Raw genomic sequence first — 25,226 nt, forward strand, 5'->3', positions numbered from 1 at the left:
AAGAAAGCATTAAAAGTAAAAACTTGATGGTAACAATTGGTAGAACAGTCAAAACAGACCATTTGACTTCAACCCTGCATGTAATGTAATGAATGACGATACCGAAAATTGGACTTCACACTCCTCAACGGTTGTTTTTTTTTTTTTTTCAGTCTCTGGGTACTTTTTTATTACCACATTTCCACGTGAAGTGTACCACATTTTCACATGAAGTGTACCACAATTTGTATGACATAATACCACAATTTTGTGGATAGGAAGTGAACCAAAAGAAATGTTTTGAGTGGGGATTTTTCACCAACTTCCCATGACGATATACATAAAATTATATAATTTTATTTTATAGTTTAAATTAATGTAATACAAACATAAAAAATTATCATCGCCATTTACGCTGCCCTCCGACGTCGAATTCTAACATGGAAACCTCCAGCCATGTGAGCCGTCAGCAGAGGAACAAAAATCGGTTGTTCCTGAAGAACCGGTAGAAGCTCGAACCGGTTTAAGACCGAAGCAACCACATATTTCATCTGAATGAAAGCCATTTCTTTCCCAAGGCACACTCTTGGACCGGCCTGAAACACGGGAAACTTGTAAGGGCTCACTTGTTTCAAAACCCCGTCATTATGGAACCACCGGTCCGGTTTGAACTCTAGTCGGTCTTCGCCCCATAACTCCTCCATTCTGCCCATTCCATATGGAAAATACGTAACCCGGTCCCCGCGGTAAACCGGAGTCCCGTCTGGCAAAATGTCGTCGTTTGCTGCATGCTTCGAGTCCCACGCCACTGGTGGGTAAAGCCTCATGCATTCACACAAGCATGCTTTGATAAAATTCATTTCTTTCAAGTCTTCGAAAACCAATTTGTTCTCGGAAATCTTGATTGAAATAATTTCCTCCACTGCTTGCTTCTCGATTTCCCGGTGACCCGTAAACAACCAGAACAGCCACGTCAAGGCGGCGGAGGTGGTGTCTCTTCCAGCCATGAGAAAACTTATAGCCATATCTCTTACCATTACACCATCCAGACCAGCTTCCAGAAACCTCGACAAAAAATCGCCGCCGCCGCCATTATTTTTTATCTCCTCTTTCTTAGCTTGAATTATTTCATCCACACAACCATGCACAATATCCACAGCCTCTTTCAATTCCTTCTCCGATCCCAAATTCAAGGCTCTCTTCAATTTCCACATCGTGGAAACGGGCGCAACCCCGCGCATGGCGGATTTCTCTGAAGCAGAATCGAACGCAGCCGCAAGAGGCGGCGCTGCTCGAGAAAGGTCCAAACAAAAAGGGTCCGCCCCCAGTGCAACCTTACAAATGGTATCGAATCCGAACCTCTTCAAAACCTCTTGCATGTCCAAGATCTTGTCATTTTCCGCAGCATTTTCGAGAATAGGAATCAACCTAGTTTCCACCTCGCCTTCAAGAACTTTCACCACAAATTCCCTCAGAGATTTAGCACTGAATTCATGGCTAGCCAGCTTGCGCTGAGTGCTCCATTTCTCACCATCAACGTTGAAGATTCCGAGCCCAAGAAAATCACCGAGCAAATCCGTAAAAGGCCTGCCCTTTGGAAAGTTGACGAAGTTCGTTTTCAGTATATATTCAACGTTTTTCGGGTTTGCGATAACGACAATTCTCGGTGCACCGATACGGTGCACGATAATCGTCTGTGTTTTGGATTGAGACAAGAGGTGTGTGTACCAATCCAGCAGGCGGTGGCGATTCTGGTAGAATGAAATCAGACAATTAATGCGAAGGATCAACGGAATCTTGACAAAATTACTCACACAGGAGGCGAACTTTTGGAATTTTAGTAAAAGTTTTTTGGATGATATAATGCAAGAAACCAGAAGAAACCCTAGAGTGACACAAGAAAGAAGAGAGAGAAACATGGTTAAATATGAAAATGGAGAAGATGATTGATTTGGGTAGGAGTTTGGAGAATTTGCGCATAGATTTATATTAAGAAAATAGGAATTAAGTCACGTGCTCAATTGGTGAAAAAGAGTGTGTGCAATAATGATATATATCTCAGTTTGACTGCCAAGGTGGACGAATGATACGGGTTGCGAGCGAAAGCGGGCGGGGTTCGGCGCGGTGACGGAGAAATAGGCCCACATATTTATTGTCCGAATTAAATTTCACTTTTTGGTAAAAAAATAATAAAGCAGGTCGACGTAACCTATGAAAGTTGAAAATAATAATTATTATTAAAAAAAACATAATTATATATTTTTATTTAATAGTTTGAACTCGTGCGAATAAGATATTTATCACGGAATCGTTGGTAACTTTAATTATTTGGTTATAAATTTGTAATTGCAGAAAAAAAAGGAGAAGACATTTTTATTTTTCATTATATAGTTGAAACATGCTTTCGAGGAAGAAATTTTTTTCGAAAATCATTGTCTCTCTCTAATTGTTACAAGAGTAGGTCTCTTGTGAGACGGTCTCACGAATATTTATATGTTGGACGGGTCAATCTTACCGATATTCACAATAAAAAGTAATACTTTTAATATAAAAAATAATATTTTTTCATGGATGATCCAAACAAGAGATTTGTCTCACAAAATACTACCCATGAGACTGTCTCACACAAGTTTTTACCTTGTTAAAAATTCAAAATCATAGAAAATCTATCAGTATATCAACTTCGGATAATCAACACATATAAATATAAANTACAAAAATTTCATTAATCAAATTTTCATGATAAATTCAATACAAAATCTCATGACATAATAACAAAATCTTACGATATAATTACTGTAAATATCGTTGTATCATATATTTTTAGCATAATTCTATATTTCATTATCACTATTTTTAATGATATATTTGTTATGGTAGGAAATCGATTTTGTTCGATGAAATTATAAGCAATAGTTTAATCAGGTTCTGTACAATGAAATCGAAAATAGATCGATTGCACAAAATCCATGTCTCAAATAAATAAGTTTAGTATGACTATTTTCTTAAAACCGGCTTCTTTTGTTCGAGAAAATGATTATTACAACAGAATCTTGAATCTGAAATCTCGTCTCAAAATTAACATTAGTGCATGTCAAATTAATAATTGTAAATCAATAATTAAAAATTAACTTGAAATTAAGAATCACACTATCAATCAAACAAAAGGTTGTGCGAATATCATTCAAGAAAGAACAACTTGAAATTATCTCCCCCTACTGAGCAATCTCTTGATTTGAATTGAAACATTCAAAACAAGAAAATATTATCATTCGTACGAGATAATGAAATATGTATAATCTAGAGACGATAAATCAATATANTTATATTTTTATCATATTTCTACTGGTGGTAATTATAACAATCGGGGATCGAGGCTTTGGTGAATGTGTTTTTACCGTGACCCGAAAATTTTAATCAAAAGAATAACATTGTCCAAGAAAATCAAAATTGAAAGGAAAACAATTTTAAAATACGCTGGAATATTTATATATTTGTGTGTGTGATTTTTTTAATTTGGAGGAACTCTGACTACGCATTATTTCATCACGTTTGAGGATGATTAGTACACATTGCTTTTATTTTTTTTTAATAGTTATTGACTTGTCGGCGTAGTTCTTGATATTCTCCAAACCAGAAAACTAGGTTACATGTCGGCCCCGACGCACCATTTCAACATGAAACGTGGCATCCTTTCTTCCTTTAAATTTTATTAACTATATTATTTGTGATCGATATGCGATTACGTGACATTTAATAATTTTTTTATATGATAATTGTTAATTTATATTAAGATATGTAATCAAAGTCTAAATGAAATCATATAAAGTAATACTTTATTTCAATTTATTTGACAAAAATATAATCCAAACAGAGTTACGTTGCTCACTTGCCTAGAAACAGCCAAATCAAACCGCCTTCTGCCTCCTTTTTTTTTTATTTTATTTTTAGAATTCAAACACATCACCGCTCCCAAACAAAAACAATAATAAATAAATAAATAAAAAACATATATACATAATATATTTATAGAAATATTATTGTGTAAATATTAAAAATTATATCCATATTTTATATACCATTTGAATCATAACATAGACAAAAAAGGTCTTTTTGGAATCCCTAAAATACCACTTTTTCTTTTTTCTTTTTTTTTTATCCCCCGTTTTCTTTTTCTTTTTTGGTATGGGAAAATAAATTTATGTGAAAAAAATCTAAAAAACTTATAAAAAATCAGTAAGTTATAATTTTATTTTAATTTTCGAATTTTAATTTAATTTCTTTAACAAAAGTACTCATTAAAAAACCCGAATAAGAATGCACACAACGCGTGCACATGGAGATAATGTATATTATTTTGTTTTATGAATGTGATATTTTTGATTGATCATTGATTGCCCATTCTATATGAAATTATATTAGGTTTTTTAATTGAAATTAAAATAAAAGATTGCAATAATTTATTTTTACCTCTAAAAACGTAACCATTTTTATTTTTTGGAGCTAAAACGTTAGCATTTTTGTCAATGGAAAGAGACATAGCCATTTTAAACATAAATTTTATTTCAAGATTACTTGATTGCACTCCACGTCTTCAATAAAATGAAACAAAATATTTGAGAAAAATTACGCTTATATGTGCATATATGTAAAAAATGCTTCTATAATCTATATATACACACACACGTACACATTCATAATTGATTCGCTCTCCACTCACAGTGTCTACTAATGAAATGTCATTTATCTATTGGATGTGATAAAACATATCCAAATTATGCATTTAATAGATAAGTGACACATTATTAATTAGTACATAAGTGGATAAGGTGAATGAACATCATATCAAAATTATATATGTGTGTGTTGTACGTGAAAATAATTTAAAAAAATATTGAATAAGAAAGGGGCAATAGTCTCCCGCATCTACATAATTTAGGTGGGATTAGGAAAGCAGCCCTGCGACTCTTTTTAGAAATCCCCCGTCGAACAAATAGGAATAATATCAACTACTCACCAATTGAATTTTTTTAATTAGATTAGTTTGATGCCAATTTCACTCTTTTTTTAAAAGCACGTGTAATAACTCAATTTTATTTCAGAATCTGTCCTCTCGATTCCCACTTTTTCCGGCGCCGCAGTAAATANGTGTCAAAATCAGACACGACTTACCAACCGTTACATGGTTCAATCCGAAAAAATCAGGTTTGAGTTTGAAGTTTTCGGGATCTGTTCAGATCGGGTTGGACCCGATAGCTGACCCGAAAAAATGATCAGGTTGGGTTTGGTCCGGGTTGATCCGAAAACTTTAAATTTTTTTTTCAAAAAATATAATTAATAAATATTGTCTACATTTTTATATATTTTATGTGTGAAAAAATATTAATATATTTAATATTTATTTTGAACATTTTTTATTTTTTAAATAATTGTTTATTTGATTTAGTAAATATATTTTATTTTTTATAATTAAACTTTCAAATTTAAATTATATATTAATATATATGAGGTAGATTTTGTTTATATGTTTAAATTAAAATATTTTTTTTTGAATTTTTTTAATTTTATTTTAAAAAAATTAAAATAGGGTTAATCGGATTGATTCGGGTTCGAGATGAGAGTTTTCGGGTTGACACGAGTTCGGGTTGATAAATTTTTGAATAGTACTATTAATTAATCCGACTAAACCTACTTAACCCATCCAAATTGACACTCTTAAATTTACTTGGGTAAAAGTCAACATTGTGAGACGTCAATGCACGTGAAGTAGGATTTTGGAGGTCAGCACTCGACGCTTGGAGTCGACATCGGACCATTTTGAATCATTGACCATTGTGTGCCACCTCTCTTTCCATTATATATGGGTTTATTATAACTGGAGATTTAAAAAAATTATTGGAAAATTATTTTCTCTCTTATTTTAGTCTTATTTAATGAATAATTTTAAAAATACAATAAATAGAAATTGATTTATAAAAGAATAGCGAAAATAATACTCTTTACATCCTAATTATATAGTCTTTTTTTCCCTATGTAGATTAAGAATGTCGTTGAGAAAATAAATTGTACACGTAAATTTTCTGATACATCTTTATTTAGTGATATTGGGAAAACAAAGTGAATAAAATTATACACATTAAATATGGATATATTAATAAAATGATTTATTAAATGTGAAAAATAGACTATTTATTTGGGATAGACTAGAAAAACAACTTGACAGCGAAGAAAAAAAAACATCAAGTTTATTTATAAATAATAATTGAAATTACAATGTGTTTATTCCAAAAAAAAAAACTCGTCGACATTACATAATAGCGACCATCAGATAACCTATTTTTTATACATCAAAACAAACTATTAAAAATAATTGTCGCTGAATAAGTAAAATCATATCAAATTAGTAATTGATAATTATATTTATTCTCCAAATAACTTATCGTAATATTTATTAACTTCTATGCATTTATCATCTTTATTTATTTTTATTCTTAAAAACGACTAATTAAATTATTAACCACACGGTAACATCTTTGAAATCATATTATATATAGAGTAGGTCTCTTGTGAGACGGTCTCACGAATCATTATCTGTGAGACGGGTCAACCCTACCGATATTTACAATAAAAAGTAATACTCTTAGCATAAAAAGTAATATTTTTTCATGGATAACTCAAATAAGATATTCGATCCACGAAATTGATCTGTGTGACCGTCTCACAAGAGTTTTTGTGTGATATATGTACATATTATATTATTTTCCAAAAACTTTAAATTCACCACTTACATGTTTATATAACATTTCATGATAAAGATGATTTTCAATTCACTCAATTATTGAAACACATTCTGCTTTATATTACTAATATGTAAATTAATAAAATGTTAATTTAATATTTAATCTATTGTTTCGTTATAAACAATAAAATCAATCAAAACACATCTTCTCACTATGAGGATTTGGTTAGAATAATTCAATTTCATGATTGAGTTTATACCATATTAATGGCATTAGAGAAAGCAGATAAATATGGATTTCATTTCCATATTTTATTCACTGAACGTCGAGCAATCTTACACTAATTCTTCTCTAAATTTTTCCAGAAATTGGTTTATTGAGTCTAAATTCCAACTTTGTTAATCAATTAACAATTGTGACATTTACTTATGCATTTTCTTTGTCTTAAAATAAGAAAATATACTTAATTACTGGCTTTCTTTGATTTGTTGTAACACAGGAAATTGATGCTTTTAATTTGATAATCAAAACGCACGTAATGGTTACTCTACGTTAAAGAAATTCTGAGTTTCACAAGTGTCAGATGAACTCACTTATTGTGTCCATCTATGAGATGAAACTCATCTATTAGATTTGATGAAAGCATAGCCTCATAGTTGGACACGGTGAGTAAAATATCACTGTACTTATCAGAATTTTTCTACGTCTTCAACTGGATGACAAACGCAAACCTGATGCCCGATCGAGCAGCACCTGACATCCCCTCGACCGTAAATATATAACGGTCTGCTGACATCTAATAGCGAGTTATGATCAAGGAAATAAGAATGACATTTCCCAAGAACAAGGGCCTCTTCGGTGATTTGGCACATGGATCTCAAAAATTCCATTCTTCATACAACATTAATGAACACCATTCAAGAAGTCACAAGTCCAAACCACCAAAAATTTTCACTTTTGTGGACTTGTAAATCCTTCGAGCAAAGTCCCACATGCATTGTGTGCCACCAAACCTACAAAGAAAAGCAGGTAACAATGGAGAAGCTGAGAAGGAAGAGCAGAAAACTGTCACAAAAGATGGACTTCGCACAAAAGGGTAGATCATAAGGCAAATCCAGGAATTTGGATCATGGAATGACCAACTTCATCTTTGCTCAATACTTTTGTGGGTAAAACATATATTCACAGAAGAAAAATATACATAAAATTCAATTAACAAATCATTTTAATAAAGTTCGATTAGAAAATTAATGTTACCGCCAGAGGGTAAATATGCCCCCGTTACAAGGGCTCTATTCAAGATACATTAATCCGGGAGATCAATGGTTGGGATGTTTAGGTTGGACTCTTGACTTAACTCTATACCTCAATCATATATATTTTAATAAAAAATCCTACGCCTGCTACCATTCTTTTCAAAAAATTTATACACTGAAAACTGTAAGCATGTGATCCGAAGTGCGTCTTGAACGTTTCAAAATTAAACTCCATATTATATTCTTCTTCTAATCCACAGACAACACAGTGGATAAACCAAGTTTCCAATGTTTTTATCTTCATCTTTCTGTTACGGAATTATTGGAACTATACATGAAGACTTGTCACTTGTCAGTCTAGGATGTTGAAATTTTGTGGTTTGAGGGACTCGCTACTCAGATATTTAAACACGCTTTGTGACAACGGCCTCTAAAACAGTCTACAACTTGTAAGCGATATCAGTTGGGACCTAAATTTAATATTCATCGGTTATCAATGATTTGGGGAGTAGATGACTCATAAATTCATCGTAGGACTGGGAAAAATGAGTGAAATTTGCATCAGGCGGAGAGTTAAATGCTGTAAACCAAGTACAATCCACCTTGAATTTTAAAGACCTATCAGATTTGGCGATATCAGGAAAATTTTCATATGAATATGAAACAAAGGAAATTTTAGTTTCACCGCAAACTGTGAAACCAAACAAACACAATATCCATACCGGTGATGCTCCAACACAGGCACAGATAATCAGAAACAAATAGAGGGATATTTGATTACTTTTCTAACCGAGTGAAGACGAAGCAACATTTGACTGATGAACTATGGGCCTTCCCAGTGTTTCACCCTGACAATGGACTATTATGAGAAAATGGGAACCGGGTAAAAGTCATTTAAGCTACGGACATAGATAAAAGTTATAAAGACATTAAACTTACAGGGTCAGACAACTGATCTTTTATACAATACATGGACTTCAGCATCATTTCCATCGAATCTTTTGCCAACTGAAATTTCACATGCTTATCACCCATGTTTGGCTTAGCATCACTCTGAAGCTGCGAAAAATAAATTTTACACCAGAATAAAGTATTCATCGAATTGTACTAAAAATCCACTATACCCTCAAGTTAATAACAGCTACAGGCTCTGAATGCTGCACATTCTGATTTGCCATGTTCCATGTAATTGCCTTGAGGCGAGGGACAGTTTCCTACGCAGTAATAAAACAGCCAAAAAAAGGAGAAAAAAAAATCAGTATATTGATATTACAAGAGCAGTATTATTCTAACCTAATAGGAATTTAGTTTTCTACCGGATCCTTTGAAATATCTTCACGCCACTCTTTCTGGAACTTTTGTAGTAAGATAGTTAGCAATCTTTGCAATTCAGGAAGAACTTCAGCCGGAAACAACTTTTGAATATCATCTTTATTAACATTCTTATAAACACACTTTCTAATCAATACCCGAAGGCACACCAACAGCTGCAGAAACACAAAAAATTTTATCCCTTCAGGCGTGCAAGGTGAATTAGCACTTAGCAGCACTACAAAATCATTCCATGAATCCATGAGAAGTCACTATGTCAAGGGTGGGAGGGTAGAGGTATTCCGAGATGGGTCTTATACTGTGAAAGTTTAAAAATTGCTAAGCATGCATCATCATGCCACACACCAGCATAGCAAGCGAACCAAATGTTAAATAGTGCAGCTTTTTTTCCTAAACCTGATATATGCATTGGGGATATTGATATCTGGAACCCATACACGTCACTCAGAAAAATTCAACAAGAACCCACATCACTCCCCCTAACAATTCAATGAAAAAACAGAATGTAGAGTCAAACCTCATTAGGAAAAAAAAGAAGACAGAAGCTCAAGCTACATGGACAACAAGCCTCCAAATTATACCAGCAAACAACATTTTATATGTATTACGGGATTGCAAAACAATCCCATGGTTCGGCCTAGCCTCCAAAAGACAAAGGAAAGAAAACATACGGGGTCGAGATCAGAGTCTTCCGAGAGTTGAAGGATGTCGCGAAAGATTTGACGGTCGGCGGCGTCAAGGCCAGTACGGCGAGTGCGCCAGAGTGCCTGAAGTATGTATTCGACGGAGTCTTTGGAATTGGCCCTTACAAGAAGTGGCAAATGCTCCCACATACTGTGATTTCCATCTCCCATCGCCTTTAATAAGATCACCACTGCGAGGATATGGCAAAATTCAGAAGTGACAATATTTAGCAGAATTTCGATTCGATAGAAATTTTGGGCATTTTTGAAGAGCCGGGATTGAAATCGGGCTTCTCGAGGAAAATAAAATTTATGAAAGTAGTACTCTTTATTATTATTTTTAAATATTTTTAGGGATTGTTTTTTTAAATTTTTAATAATAAAAGTGGCCTGAATTAGGGAAAAATGCAATTTTTTATCTTGTTGCAATTTTTTGGTCTTTATTGTTAAAAAGAATATCACTCGTGTATTTTTTAACTTTCAACCATATTAGTTTGTAAATTGAAAAATGTTGATATGATACTGCACACGTGAGAATCAGATCGAGTTAGTATCATGTTGGCGTCACATCAATACTACAATAAAAAAACCAAAATTACAAAAATACAAACATACAATAATAAAATTAAAACTTAACAAAATAAGAATATAAGATTCTCAAATAGGCAGCTATATAACACCAAAATCTCATATATCAGCACCCCTTAGCACGTTACGTAAATGTATATTAAATTTTTTGGTAAAAAATATTTAAAAGCAAATTACTCAAATTTATTTATTTATTGAACAAATATAAGAAAATCCACTACCATACTATCTGTATTTTATTTCATTTCAATACTATATTTAATTTTTAAATGTGGACGTATACATTGTTATATGTCACAAAGTAATAAAAATATATCCTCTTATTAAATATAAAGTGCAATTGAAATAGCTAACTAAATCAACAGAAACATAGACGAATGCATATGAACAGAAGAATGAACAAAATAAATACGGACACATTAGATATAAAAATTAAACAAAATCAAATTTTGAGTTTTGAGTTTGTGATGATAACTAGTGTAATAATCGCAAATAATATGTCTTTTCCATAACTACAACTTATAGTTTTTAGTAAGTAATTTGTGAGACGATCTCACTGATCTTTATCTGTGAGACAGATCAACATTCTCATATTTACAATAATAAATAATATTTTTGACAAAAAAAATAATATTTTATCATAAATGACCTAAATAAGATATCTGTCTCATAAACTGATTTGTGATATCGTCTCACAAAATTTTTTATGTATGGTTTTTGTGTTTCTTTTAAAAAATGACCTATGTATATACCAATTCCAAATTTAGTAATTAAATTTGTAAAATAACCCTATAATATTATAAATTTTATGTTATTGCAAAAAATAATTATTTTTGAAAGAAAATTAATAATTAGTAAGTAAAATAGGGTGACAAAAAAATCAACAAACTGCCAACGACATAAAAGGTCAGGTGGACGATCATACCCCTCGAGTGTTTATCTATACAGACTAATCACTGTGTAATTTACAAGAAAAACGAGGGTAAAATAGACTTGAAACAGGCCATAACTGATATTGGTTTGTTTTCCCTCTTCCCCACTGCTCATCTTCACCTTTGTTAGCTCAAACTCACACTTTCATATGCAGATTGAACTCTCGTTCAACCAACTGCACAAGAAATCACGCAAGATCTCGAGAAAGCATAAAGAACCCAGTTCGTTCTTGGAAAATCTTCCTTTGTGCAGTAGAAAACAGTGAAATTCAGACCGATTTTCATGGCAAAATCAAATAGGAACTTCAAGAATTCATTCATCACTGTCAACCCATCGTTTTTCACTCATTTACTATCGGTTTCTCCATTTTACTCCCCCAAGAAAAATCCAAAAATCCCCCATCACTGCTCATCATCAAATTTCGTTTTACTCTTCTTCTCTTCTCTCTTCATTCTCTGCACTTTCTTGGGGATTTGCTTCCTGACTTTCAGTCCAAATTCCTCGACTGAATGCTCCGAACTCTGGCCTTTATCAACATTTCCTTCAATTTCAGTAACCTCCCTTTCATCAGTCCTGAAACATAACTCAGGTAGTCGAGAATATGATGTAACGGTGCCACTGCCTCCGCGTGGGTTGGCCTCGAATCTCAATCTTTCAGCAGAGGAGGAGGATTTCTGGAAGCAGCCGGATGGAATGGGGTTTCAGCCTTGTTTGCGTTTCAGTCTCGAGTATCGAAAGGCATCAAGTGGGATCGCTAAACAGAAGAGGAAGTTCTTGGTTGTGGTTGTTTCAGGAGGATTGAACCAGCAGAGAAATCAAATTGTTGATGCGGTTGTGATTGCGCGGATTCTTGATGCTGCATTGGTTGTGCCTGTCTTGCAGGTAAACCGCATCTGGGGAGACGAAAGGTACAAGGAATTATAGATGTATTGTATTTTTTGGAAGAGATTTTTGTATTTGCTTGGTTTTAGTTGTGTATTATGTATTTTAAAATGCAGATTTATCTGTGCGTTGATTTGATTTAATGGGCAACCCATAGCTATCTCTCCATCTGTACTTTCCTTTTGCAGTGAATTTTCTGATATATTTGATGTTGAACACTTCAAGAAAACTCTACAAGCCGATGTTCGTATCGTTTCATCGCTTCCTTCTACTCATCTAGTTCCAAAGCAATCGATTGAAAATCAAATCCCATGTCATGTGTCACCAATGTGGATCCGCGCAAGGTTCTTTCGACGGGTAAGAAAACAAGAACTTCAGTCGATGTGCAGAATCTTGTTCTTAACAGAATTTTATATTTGTCCATGCAGCTGAATGAAGAAGGACTTCTCATACTGAAAGGGCTAGATTCGAAGCTCTCAAGGAATCTCCCACTCGATCTTCAAAAGCTACGTTGCAAGGTAAAAAGTCAGATACTATTCTATTCTGTTACAAAGATAAAGATATCATCAGTTCTAGAATTGAGCTTGTTTAATCTCTTTTATTGTTCTTATAGGTAGCGTTTCATGCTCTAAGATTGGCCAGCCCGATCCAAGATCTTGGTAATCAAATGGCCAGAAGAATGTGGATTGAGGGTCCTTACATAGCTATCCATTTAAGGCTTGAAAAAGACGTGTGGGTCAGAACCGGATGTCTCACCGGCCTAGGAATTGAATATGACAAAATAATAGCCATGGATCGAGAGTCTAATCCTGATTTCTTAACTGACAAACTGAACATGACGCAATCTGCACGACGGCTTGCTGGACTGTGTCCTCTCAGTGCACAAGAAGTAGCAAGGTGAATGGGATGGTGTTGATTACTCTCTTACATTTCCACTATAGGTAAAGAGAGATCATATTTTTTTGTGGAAAAGTGCAGATTTTTGAAGGCTTTAGGAGTATCAAGAAATGCTCGAATGTACATAGCAGGAGGAGAACCTTTTGGAGGAAACAATGCAATACAGCCACTTATACAAGAGTTCCCAAATATCATTACAAAACATATGTTAACAAGAGAAGGAGAACTCACTCCTTACATGAATAGGCCTTCAATTTTGGCAGCCATCGATTATATTGTTTCTTTAAGTAGCAACGTATTTTTGCCATCCCACGGAGGCAACATGGGACGAGCTATGCAGGTGCGAACTCCTCAAGCACCGATTCTTTATCATCATCATATTTATCAGAGTTTATCAATGCACATTTCCAAGATTGATTGTCCTTTGTCTTGTCTTGTGTTGTATTGTTTGGAGAAGTGATTACTCGTTATGTATATGAAGGGACACCGGGCGTATGTAGGACACCGGAAATATGTAAAGCCAAACAAGCGCATGATGCTTCCTTTGTTCGAAGATACATCGATTTCTGAGGAGGAATTCAGGAAGAACATACAGAAGTTGCATAAATATTCGAAGGGTCAACCTGAGCTAAGGACCAAGAAAATGGACAGAGATGTTTTAGCATATCCTGTTCCCGAGTGTATGTGTAAACGATGAATGTAACACGAAAAAAGATAACTTTGTATTCAATTCATTACCTAATATACATGAATCATTGTGTACAAAACATGCATGTATCATAACCAAGTTCAAGTTAGCCCGGTTTATCTTTAAATGAAATTGTTAAAAAATATAGAAAGTAAAAGTTAGGGGGTTGTATTGTATAACATTTGATGTTTAATTATTTTATAAAATTTTAATTAATCATCTTAGTTTTGATTATAACTCAAAATTCAGTGGATACAAATTTTATTCACTTGAATNAAAAATATTAATGTATAAATTAACGTTTATTCTCTATTTTTAGATACAAAATAATTGTCTTGTTTATCTCTTTGATAGAAATATTGTCAAAAACAAAATTTTATATTTTTTTCATACAAAAATTTACTCAAAATGAATAAAATTATTTTAAGTTTGATTATTTATTAATATTGAAAATTATTGTTACATATGTTTTAAAATATTAATTAATTAAATAAAGACATTAAATTGACTTGAATGATTGAGACTTAATTACAATAAATTTAGTTATGATTTATTTATCATCTTTCCTAAATTAAAACAAAAATTAAAAATTATTTATATTGATAGAAAAAAATATTTTAAAGTAGTAAAAATTATTCACGTTCAACTGTTAATTTAAATAAATTTTAAAAAATCACAATCATAAATTATAAAATTCATATGTTTTTATGAATCTGTTATTTAAAAAAAGTGAACAAATCTCTGCAATGAATACACCCCTTAGCAAAGTTGTGTGAGTAAATAAGTTTAACTAATTATGTTTCCAAGACACAAATTTACACCAAATATGTAAAGAAGATATGAAAATATATCATTCAAGTTATTATAGGGTAATTAAAAAGTTATTACAAGGTAGATCGAACCAATTTCTTGAATTAGCACTGTCAAAATAGGTCGGCAAAATGGACTTACGCATAACCCACTGCAATCCGCCATTAAGAAGAGGTGACAAAACTACCAAGCCAACCAGCATATTTATGTGGAGAGGCTGGTCAGACTAACGAGTTTATTTAAACTGGGAAAAAATGAATCGGGTTTTTATTCGGATTAATTAAATTTCTTTTAATTTTCAATTGACAACCCTAATACATATGTATGGGTGTATATGTAACTTATTTTTGTTGGTATGTGGGAATTAAATACTTTCAATAGTTAGATATGTTATGAGAATTTTAATCTATTTTATCCTAGGACCTAGGTTAGTTATATCACGTCACATATTAAATTAACATGTTTTAAAAAGGAAGCAACCGATTTTTGTACTTTTATATACTCCTCACTAGAAAAGTCGTCCAATCAACTCAATTTATATATGTCTTAATGATTTATAACGGATTTTTGTACTTTTATATAAATTAAATACAACTAAATAATATTAATGCGATTTCATATATTTTATTACTGAAACCTAACATCTCCAAAAATAAAATCTTATAAAAAAAATGAAAAATCGGTTAGTTTTATTCTCGACCTATTTGAGTTATCAAAAAAAAAAAAAAAATCAAATGAAATCAACCAATTTTTAAATTGTATTTACCCAATTAAATTAAATTAAATTATTTAATCATAATTACAATGTTTTGTGGAAAAAAATTACCAAGAAAAGGGGTTTTGATTGCTTTTTTTAAGAGAAAAATAACGATACATATATTTAGCTTTACAACTTGTTTACCAAATTAAGTATAAAACAAAAAGAAAATATTATAAATCATCACAATAATTTTATGTTAAAATAAACCAACTCAAGTCGATGACATATAACTCATATGACAATATAGTTTTAAATTTAGGACGAAATATCAGGTTCGAAATCCATTTGCAGTATTCCATCCCTGAACTAAAAAAAATCTCAAAAATATATTAGAAATTAAAAAAAAAAAAATCTATTGAAAAAATAATAGGAAAATAAGCAGAGGTACTATCCAGCCGCGGCCACACGGGCTTCATATAGTCGTAGCAGCAGACGAGTTCTCCCAATTTTTATTTCTCTTTATTTAGTATCGCTCGGGTTCTTTCGTTTTCCCAAATCATAATCTGCCAATTTGTTGACGAATTTCCCATCAAATTATTCTTCTCTGCGGTAAAATTGCGAACTCTGGATCTGTTTTCCTACAAAGGATAAGTGTAATAATTATCGATATGCTCAAGTTTGCGCTTGTTTTTTTTACGCGTGTGCGTGTGTCTGTGTTTGTCTGCAAGTATGGTTTTTTTTTAACCAGGTAAAAATGTATGTTTTGATTGTAAGATGATGCATACTTATCACAAACTCCTAATTTGTTTGTTTAAAAAAAGTTTGAATTCGTGAAAATTCGAGTTTATTTTTAAAATATAGACTCTAGTAATTTTTAAGAATTGTAATGGAATGCTGGGTTTGACCCTGTGTTAGAATTTAATTCTCATTTGGATGAATTACTGCAATTTTACTTGATCTAGTTTTATGCTTTGAATCTTATGCGGAAGGAGCTGAGGGAATATTATGTTGAAAGTAGAACATGGAGTAATTTTATCCAAATTTGAATGGTGATACCCTATGTCCCATCAAGATCAGTCCCAAATCAGATTTTGGACCCCCGACCCATTCCTAGCCAAGGTAGAAAGCCCATGTATCATCATATAAATACCAAGTTTGAGTGTCTAATTCGGGGATCCACTATATTGACTTTCAGTAGCACCCTTAGCACTCTCTCACTCTATTCGCAGTATCTGAATTGAGCGTCGGAGGGGCTACGTTGGGACACCCTCCCGGTTCACTTCTAACGGTCCTTTTCGTGATTGGAGTAAATTCGAGTTCTGCATTCGAACTGCTATCACCTGCTGGAACCGAACCTTAAATTTTCTAGTGAGTATCACTTGGCGCCGTCTGTGGGAAGTTTGAGCTGAGACGTAAAGATGGTAGGCCGGAGAGGAAGCAGAAGAACTAATTCAGTGTCGTCGCGTCCTCAGTTGAGACCCGAACAACCTCTTCTTGAGGAGACGGGACGTGAACAACCTTGTCGTGAGACGAGGGTCGAACAACTTCGTCCTGATCATAATTGTCAAAAGCGAGAGGCGCAAAAAAGCGCTCAAGTGTCTTGGGGCTTCAAGTGCAAAGCGCAAAGCGAAGCGCACGCTTTACGGAAAAAAGCGCAATAAACAAAATATTATCAAAAAAATCAAAATAAAATAACTAGTCTTTGAAAATGTGATAGATGAAATATCAAATGTCATTATAATCGTCATCTTCATCTACCAAATCTACGTCACGCTTTACGGGAAAAAGCACAATAAACAAAATATGATCAAAAAAATCAAAATAAAATAACAAGTCTTTGAAAATGTGATAGATGAAAAATCAAATGTCATTATAATCGTCATCTTCATCTTCCAAATCTACGTCATCAACCCCATCACTTGATTTGTATCCATCGGTATCTTCTTCTTCTTCAGTTTCATCATCTATGTTGATCTCTTCTTCGTCCACAAGGCTGGTTCGAGCTGAAGATTGTTTTCTTTTTGCTGAAGTGGATGATCACGCTCCTTTTGAAGTAGATGCATTTCGAGATCGAAAGTCATATGCACTTTCACCAACCCCAACCGCTTGTGCTACATCACTCCAACGCAAATCATCATCTTCAAAGACCAAATCATTATCATCATTCTCTTTATCACTATCATCCAACTTTCCCAACAACCATTCGTTACTATCATCTATTTCTGACAAAGAAATAGGATCAATCTTATCTCGCATGGCATATCTTCGCCTCAACGCTCTGTTGTATTTGATATATACCAAATCATTCAATCGTTGTTGAGACAACCTATTTCTTTTTTAGAATGTATCTGTCAAAAAATTAGAAAGTAAGAAGTTAGGTTCATACTCCATAATAAAAAATTTAATATGTAAAAAAAACTTCTAACTTGCATGTTCAAATACACTCCAATTACGTTCACAACCTGAAGAAGAGCATGTGAGGTATAAAATCTTCATTGCAAATGCTTTTAATTCAGGTGTTGATGCACCATAAGAAGAACACCAATCAGCTTGAAAGTTGAAACACAAAAAAAATACAAGATTAAATTTCTTATCATTCAAAGTTTGCATCTATGCTATAAGTAATGTTTGAGAAATAAATTAATATTGCACTAAATATTATTTACCTTGTGATTTTGAAGCTCTTTGTCTAATAGCCATGGGTAAACCAAAAAGTCCTGCTTTTTTGTATTTATCCAATGGATTTGTAATTTTATCTTGTAAATCTTCACCTCTCACCAAACTAGCTATGCATTTGTACAGACCCTCCAACACTTCTTCATCATTTTCTATGTCACCATTTGAGTAAAAAAACTCGGGATTTAAGAAATATCCAGCCGCATGCAAAGGATGATGGAGTTGAATGTTCCATCTTTTGTCGATGATTTCAAAAATACCACGATATTTCTCTTCATTATTATTAAATGATGCAGCGATACCTTCTTTTGCTCTGTCCATTGCCTCATAGATGTAACCCATTGGGGACCTTTTTTCACCGTCTACTAGCCGCAATACTTTCAGCAATGGTCCGCCAATTTTTAATGCAAAAACTGTAGTTTTCCAAAAAGAAGGCATCAATATCACTTCTGCAACACGTTTTCCAGCCGCCTCTCTAGAATATCGATTTTTTGCCCACTTTTCAGATGTAGACAGCTTTCTCAGATTTGCTTGTTGAACTTGAAACCGCTTTAAAGTCAAAAAAGCGGTTGCAAAACGAGTCTTTGCAGTTCTCACCATGTCTCTCTGTCCAGTAAACTCCCTCATCATGCTCAACAATTGTGGTCTATTGTAAATTTAACCATTCACCATCAATGTCCGTTCATGCAATTTTTTGAGGTTAGGAATTTTGAATATTTCCTCAAGCATCAAATCTAAGCAATGAGCTGCACATGGAGTCCAATACAAGTGTGGAAAATTGTTTTCCAAAAAACGACCTGGAAAAATGAAGTAAATTTACTTTAAAAATTGAAAAATCAGATTTTTAATTCAATTTGCAATTTAAAATATTACATGCTCTAACATTGCAGCTTGCATTATCTGTTACAACCTGAACCACATTCTGTTTTCCAATTCCATTCACAAATTTAGAAAGTAACTCATACATCTTATCAGCAGTGTGAGAATAACTTGAAGCATCCACCGATTCAACAAATATGCTTCCTTTAGGACCATTTACCAAAAAATTTATAAGAGTTCTTCTTTTTTTATCCGTCAACCCATCTGCCATGATTGTACAACCATACCTAGCATGATCTTCTTCGTGGGATTTGAGAAGCAGGTTCGTATTTGCCAACTCCTTCTATAATACTTAACTCTTACTTCATGATATGATGGAGGTTTCATTCCCACTCCAAAAGTCCCAATAGCATCAATACAGGGTTGCAAAGAATTATATTTAACAGCATTAAACGGAATTCCGACATCATACATCCACATAGCAAATTTCTGAACTGCATCTTCTCTTAATTTCTTCTTATTTTCATCATACTGGCCTTTATTTTTCGCACGTCTCTGTCTGACAATTTCTTCTACATCTTTCACAAAATAAAGATCAATAGGCCCTGTTTGTTTACACCTTTTACCCTGCACCGTAGGGCCGGAAATTGGTCGTTTCCCTTTCCTTTTAGTTTGAATATCATCCTCATCTTCATCTTCTCCCAAGTCAACAATATCATCTGAATGAGGAATATCATCCATTTGATTTTTCAAAACAGTCTTTTTTTGCATGAACTCTTTAATTTCTTCTTTAACATGCTCCGGACATTTCGGACAAGCTTTCACATTTCTATTGCCCCCAACTAAATGTAGCTTGGGCCGATAAATCCCACCATTTGTTATTTTACCACAAAAACAACATACGATATTTGGATTTTTAGAATCCGGAAGTGTTGCATAATTCCAAGCAATGTCCTTTCGATTTGATGGAATTGTTGTGTTTGACATGTTTAAATACTGAAATATAAATACAAATCACCTATTATATTATTAAAAATAAAAAACAAAATTTATAATTTTAAACAAAAATTCCTAAAATTAGGGTTTAGTGGTTTACCAATTGGGTAGCAAATGAGAAGAGGACACGGCGGCGGCGGCACAGAGGAGCCGCGGTGACAAGGCAGAAGCAGAGAAGACACGCACGCACAGATGGAAAACAGTGGACTTGGGCAGAGAAGCACTAAACGATAGGGATTTGATTTATGTACATGGGCTGGGCTTATATTTAGAGCCTGGATTTGGGCTAAACTTGGACTTGGGCTAAATATGACTTGGAAAAAATTTTAAAAAAAAAAGGCTGAAACGCATAGCGATCGCTCAGAAAATCCCGGGCGAAGCGCACTGAAGCGTGCGCTTCATCCACTTGCTGCGCTTCGCATTGTTCTGAAGCCCAACCCGGTCGCCTAGCCTCGCCTCGTGCTTAAGCGAGCGAGGCGAGCGCTTTTTACAACTGTGGTCCTGATGAGAATGTGAGGATTTTGACCCTGGAACAATTGGGTCAATTCATTAACAAGACAGTAGACGAGACCATAAAGATGAACCAAGAATCTATGGTTGCCGAAGAACAGGCCACTCGCGTTGGTGTTATGAATGGGTCGTAAAGGAAGAGGTGAAAAGAGCACGTGTAGAAGTCGACATGATTAGGAAGGGAAGAAGTGGGTTGCCCGTATTGGAGAATGAGGTTCAGGAGGTAGCAGACGAAGAACTTGATATTGTAGAGTTGGGGTCTGAGGAAAAGAGACTCCAGATAGCCCCTGACCTTGAGATGTTGGAAGAGAAAAAAGAGGCCGCGAGCATTCGCATGGAAGTTATAAAAATCGTATTCAGAGAAGCTTCTAAGTGGGTGATTTCGTCCTGGGAAGGTACAAGAGGAGCAGAGAGGAAAGTTGGAGAGTGCGCAGGGCAAGGCTTTAAAGAGACCCTGGAATGCTTACCATATTAGAAAATATTCCTCTTGACTTTATTGTTGATGTATTTCGTTTCTGAATTTGTCCTACGCAATCAATTGACATTTAATAAAACCAAGTTCTTGTATTAAGTTCATGAATGTTGTTATATTATAAGGATGAAATGAGCTGAAGTTCACCTACTTGTGGTGCGCCTAGTATAGAATAAGAGTTGGGGAGAAGAAAAATTAAATTTTACCTACTCGAGCTGCGCCTAGTAGAGGGGAAGAGTTGGGGAGGAGAAAAAAATTAAATTTTACCTACTCGGGCTGCGCCTAGTAGAGGAGAAGAGTTGGGGAGAAGGAAAATTAAATTTTACCTACTCGGGCTGCGCCCAGTGGAGGAAAAGAGTTGGGGAAGAGAAAAATTAAATTTTACCTACTCGGGCTGCGCCTAGGAGAGGAGAAGAGTTGGCGAGATTGAAAATTAAATTTTACCTATTTGTGCTGAGCCTAGTAGAGGAGAAAAATTGAGGAGATTGAATATTAAATTTTATTATCCGGGCTATGTGCGGTAAAGGCGAAGAGTTGGAGAGATTGAAATTTATTACTGCTAAGGTATCGCCTAACAGAAGAGTTAGAGGGTGAGGAGGTGAAAGTTTTTTCTGCATCGCCTAGCATAGGAATCAGAGGGTGAGGAGGTGGAAGTTTTGTTTTCTTGTTAAGGCATTGCCTAGCAGATGAGTCAGAAGGTGATGAGGTGGAAGTTTTGTTTTCCTGCTAAGGCGTTGCCTAGCAGAGGAGTCAGAAGGTGATGAGGTGGAAGTTTTATTTTCCTGCTAAGGCGTCGCCTAGTAGAAGAGTCAGAGGTAAGGAGGTGAAACTATTATTTTCCTGCTAAGACATCGACTAATAGAGGAATCATGTGGTGAGGAGATGAAACTTTTATTATCCGGGCTATGCCTAGAAGATGAGTTAGATCGAGGGCGATGCCGTAAGGGGTCTTTCATATTTCCTGCTAATGCTATATCAAGCAGAGGAGTTATGTGGGGAGGCAATATGGTAAAGATCTTCCATTTTTCTTGCTAAGGCCCGGCTTAGCAGAGGAGTCACGAGATGAGGAGGTGAAAGTTTTATTTTCTTACTAAGGCTGAAGCCTAGAGGAGCTTGAGGTGTTGATGGTGAAGGTTGGAGACTAGAGGAGCTTGAGGTGGTGATGGTGATGGTGATGGTTGCAGCCTAGTAGATGAGATTGAGGTGGTGAGCGTGAAAAGCTTGAATATGGAGGGGGAGGGTTCATAATTTTCCTACTAAGGTTGGAGCCTAGTAAGAGAGCGTTGATGGGCGAAGGGACGAAGAGGGGCAGCGCGAGGGCGAGGGCGAGGGCGAGGGCGTGCTGCGGTGGGTGAGGCGGCTGGGCGAGCACGAGGGCGTGCTGGGTGAGCGCTCGAGGGGCGATCGAGGCAGCTGGGTGAAGGGGCGAGTGGGGCTGTGGCAGGGGAAGGGCTTCGCGGGACGAGCGTGAGGGCGTGCGGGCGAGGAAGGGCGAGGGATGTGCAAGCGAAGGCAAGGGGCTGGTGAGGGATGGCGAGGGTGGTTACGAGGGGGGCTGTGGAGTGGGCAGCTAGGGCGATGGGCGAAGCAATGGGATGCGCAAGGAAGGGCGAGGGCGAGGGCTGTGATGGCGAGCAAAGCTTGCAGGTGGGCGAGGCTCGCGAGTGGGCTAGAGGAAGGAGGGCGGAGGCGGACGTGTGTTGGCGAGGGCAAATAGATTTTTCATCTTGGGTCACCTCGTCCGCTTGCCGTCCTTATTTGTTTCTTAACCCTTTTGTTTGATTCTGTTCATGTGTCTTTGATGAGAAAATTGATTAGTTTATTTTCATGAAAAGTGGAGGTATGAAAGAAAAAACTGCCAACCATTATTCGGTTTGCAAATATTGGCAGCAGTTAAATAGTACATAGGAATTTAGCTTTTAGTTTTTTGATGTTATGTTTAGGATATTTTTGGCATGACGGGCTCTTTTAAAATCTAACAAACTCTGAATTTCTAATACACGCCTTTCTCATATTTGTTCGTGTCTTGATGCTTTTTGTCATAATTTATTGGACATAGTAGAGAGTTTTAACATTCCATTTTAACTGTGGCCATAACTTTATAACCTGGAGACAACTTATTGAATTATCTTGCATTCAGATTTTCATGTCTTGGCTCTTGTTTTCTCCTAACAAAAGTTTCAGGAGTTTTGGGAAATTGTCGAGTTCTTAAAATGTATTCTACTATGATTTTGTGAACAACTTAGCTTGTTTTTGCTGATTCTGACTTTTTGGTCGTGTCCTGCAGATTTATTGAGCCCTTTTCTCATTTATGGCTTCCTTCAAAGCATTTCTGAACAGTCCTGTTGGTCCCAAAACCACTCATTTTTGGGGTCCCGTAGCTAATTGGGGATTTGTTATAGCTGTATGCTTCTATGCCTAAATTGATAGGCAAAATTAGTTATTTGATGGTGAAATTTGGTCTAAATTTTCTTATTGGTTTTCCAGGGACTTGTTGATATGAAAAAACCTCCAGAAATGATATCTGGAAACATGACTGGAGGTAAAATAATGAGCTCCTTATACTGCCCTGATTACATATTTGGATTCTAATTATTATTTCCATGATGCAGCTATGTGTATATATTCTGCATTGTTCATGAGGTTTGCATGGATGGTACAGCCTCGTAACTATCTGTTACTTGCTTGTCATGCTTCCAATGAGTCTGTGCAGCTCTATCAACTGTCCCGCTGGGCCAAGGGCCAAGGGTACGTGGTTTAACACTCAAAGTTTGATTCCTGTGGTGCTTATGCTTTATCTCTCAACTTGCACAAATGGATCGATGTTATTGCTGCCACGATCCTTTTTCAATGTTTTTATTTTTCATTTCTTCTGAGAGTTAATGTTTTTTATTTTTTATCAACTATTGTTTTTATTGGTTATACAAATTTAAATCACCTATAAGAGTTAGAAAAATGAAGGGATCTGAACGGATAGCGAGCTTAAAAAAGAGTGGAGAAGAGAAGAATTCAGGATCTGAAAATAAAGGCCATTGATATATTAATTCATTGATGCTGGACTCGATGTGAGCTTGCATATAAGCATCGCCACAAAGCCCCTTCCGGCCTCTTGAAATTTGGTGTTGGTTTTATGTCTTGTTTCAACGAATACATCTTTGCATCATAGGGGATTTTAGGTGTTTGAACCACATTCGATTCTTGCAATATCAGAAGTTGTGTGTTTGTTCATCAATTCCCATTTTGGTGTTTATAGTTTTACACGAGAATGAGTTGTTGTCCTGATCTGTGCAGCTTTGCGATAAAACTAAAACAACCATTACTTTTCCAGGTATCTGGAGCAAAAGAAAGCTGAGACTTCATCTCAGTGAAGTATTCTGCTCTTCTATATCATCTTCCAGCATTCAAGCAAGTGTTTCCTCTCCCCTCCTCCACCTGGCACCTAGAAAACAAAGAAAACCTAAACTCTCTCATGGTTCATCTTATCATTTTCATTTCTATGTATTTTGTTTATATTGTGAAAGCTCTTCTCGGCTCATTTTAGTTAACAGATCTTCCCGAAAGACACTACAGAGAAAAGGAGGCTCTCTTCATTCTTGCAGCTTTGTGGGAATATGATGAAACTTGTGATTGTCAGTTGTTTTGTCGATGATAACCTTAACTATTGATGCAAAAATTGCACATTTCTCAAATAATAATCCCATTCGAGAGGCTAAAAAATAAATAAATTTAAAGTTCTATTTTCGAAAAATAAGGAGTTTCTATTTTTGGAGAAATACGAAACAACAGAACAGAATCTGTTTTGTTTCTGCTCGGTTAAGCGGCTTGTTTCCCTTACCTTGTATTTCACATGCCTCGTTCTTTTCTTGGAAAAAAGTAGACAGTAAGTTTTTTTATGGTTTTAGTTGGCGTATTGTCAAAATTGTTTTTCCTTGATAAATTAAATTTATTTTTAAAAAAAATTTATATTACGATCTAACATATCAATTTTATGAGATATTTTATTTAAGTTATTTATAAAAAAATATTATTTTTTGTTGTAAATATAAATAAGATTTACTTGTATCATTTATAAGAGACGTACTATTAAATTTTTAGAGTGTCTCATGTTTGTAAATTTCATCGCATGAATCAATGGAAGAGGACTATTATCCTACTTGAAATAAACAAGAAAAAATAAAAAAAAAATAAAAAAACCTTCCATTTTTCTGTCTCAACTGTTTTTGTATGTTGCAATACAATTCGGGAATGTAAATGAAACATAATTA

General features: G+C 34.8%; 4 protein-coding genes across 6 annotated transcripts; 2 read left to right on the forward strand and 2 right to left on the reverse strand.

Moving 5' to 3' along the window:
• Nucleotides 1–316: 316 nt before the first annotated feature.
• LOC140965647 (cytochrome P450 94B3-like) lies at nt 317–1,929 on the reverse strand. Its single transcript, XM_073425781.1, has one exon. It carries the CDS (start codon nt 1,896–1,898, stop codon nt 390–392), a length of 1,509 nt encoding a protein of 502 aa, XP_073281882.1. The 5' UTR covers nt 1,899–1,929; the 3' UTR covers nt 317–389.
• A 5,345-nt stretch (nt 1,930–7,274) lies between these two features.
• Nucleotides 7,275–10,271, reverse strand: LOC140965624 (uncharacterized). 2 transcript variants are annotated; one of them, XM_073425741.1, is made up of 6 exons: nt 9,979–10,271; nt 9,292–9,462; nt 9,100–9,189; nt 8,915–9,034; nt 8,757–8,834; nt 7,275–7,732 (listed from the first exon to the last, which is right to left on the reverse strand). In XM_073425741.1, the coding sequence occupies exons 1-5, from the start codon at nt 10,159–10,161 to the stop codon at nt 8,799–8,801; spliced, it is 600 nt and encodes a 199-aa protein (XP_073281842.1). In that variant the 5' UTR covers nt 10,162–10,271; the 3' UTR covers nt 7,275–7,732; nt 8,757–8,798. The 2 variants fall into 2 exon arrangements, with proteins under 2 accessions (XP_073281842.1, XP_073281841.1); XM_073425740.1 differs by having other exon boundaries at nt 7,277–7,732; nt 8,757–8,823.
• Nucleotides 10,272–11,646: 1,375 nt separating this feature from the next.
• On the forward strand, nt 11,647–14,035 carry LOC140965623 (O-fucosyltransferase 37). The gene is made up of 6 exons (XM_073425739.1): nt 11,647–12,419; nt 12,582–12,750; nt 12,822–12,911; nt 13,007–13,290; nt 13,372–13,630; nt 13,772–14,035. The coding sequence occupies exons 1-6, from the start codon at nt 11,794–11,796 to the stop codon at nt 13,985–13,987; spliced, it is 1,644 nt and encodes a 547-aa protein (XP_073281840.1). The 5' UTR covers nt 11,647–11,793; the 3' UTR covers nt 13,988–14,035.
• Nucleotides 14,036–15,928: 1,893 nt separating this feature from the next.
• Nucleotides 15,929–24,594, forward strand: LOC140965631 (mitochondrial pyruvate carrier 1-like). Of its 2 annotated transcripts, none has more exons than XM_073425751.1 (5): nt 15,929–16,097; nt 23,249–23,365; nt 23,449–23,503; nt 23,574–23,709; nt 24,290–24,594. In XM_073425751.1, exons 2-5 carry the CDS (start codon nt 23,273–23,275, stop codon nt 24,327–24,329), a joined length of 324 nt encoding a protein of 107 aa, XP_073281852.1. In that variant the 5' UTR covers nt 15,929–16,097; nt 23,249–23,272; the 3' UTR covers nt 24,330–24,594. The 2 variants fall into 2 exon arrangements, with proteins under 2 accessions (XP_073281852.1, XP_073281853.1); XM_073425752.1 differs by having other exon boundaries at nt 16,017–16,141.
• The last annotated feature ends 632 nt before the right edge of the window (nt 24,595–25,226 follow it).

The sequence above is a fragment of the Primulina huaijiensis genome, unplaced genomic scaffold (assembly GCF_012295235.1).
Source record: "Primulina huaijiensis isolate GDHJ02 unplaced genomic scaffold, ASM1229523v2 scaffold11459, whole genome shotgun sequence".
Taxonomy (NCBI): Eukaryota; Viridiplantae; Streptophyta; class Magnoliopsida; order Lamiales; family Gesneriaceae; genus Primulina; species Primulina huaijiensis.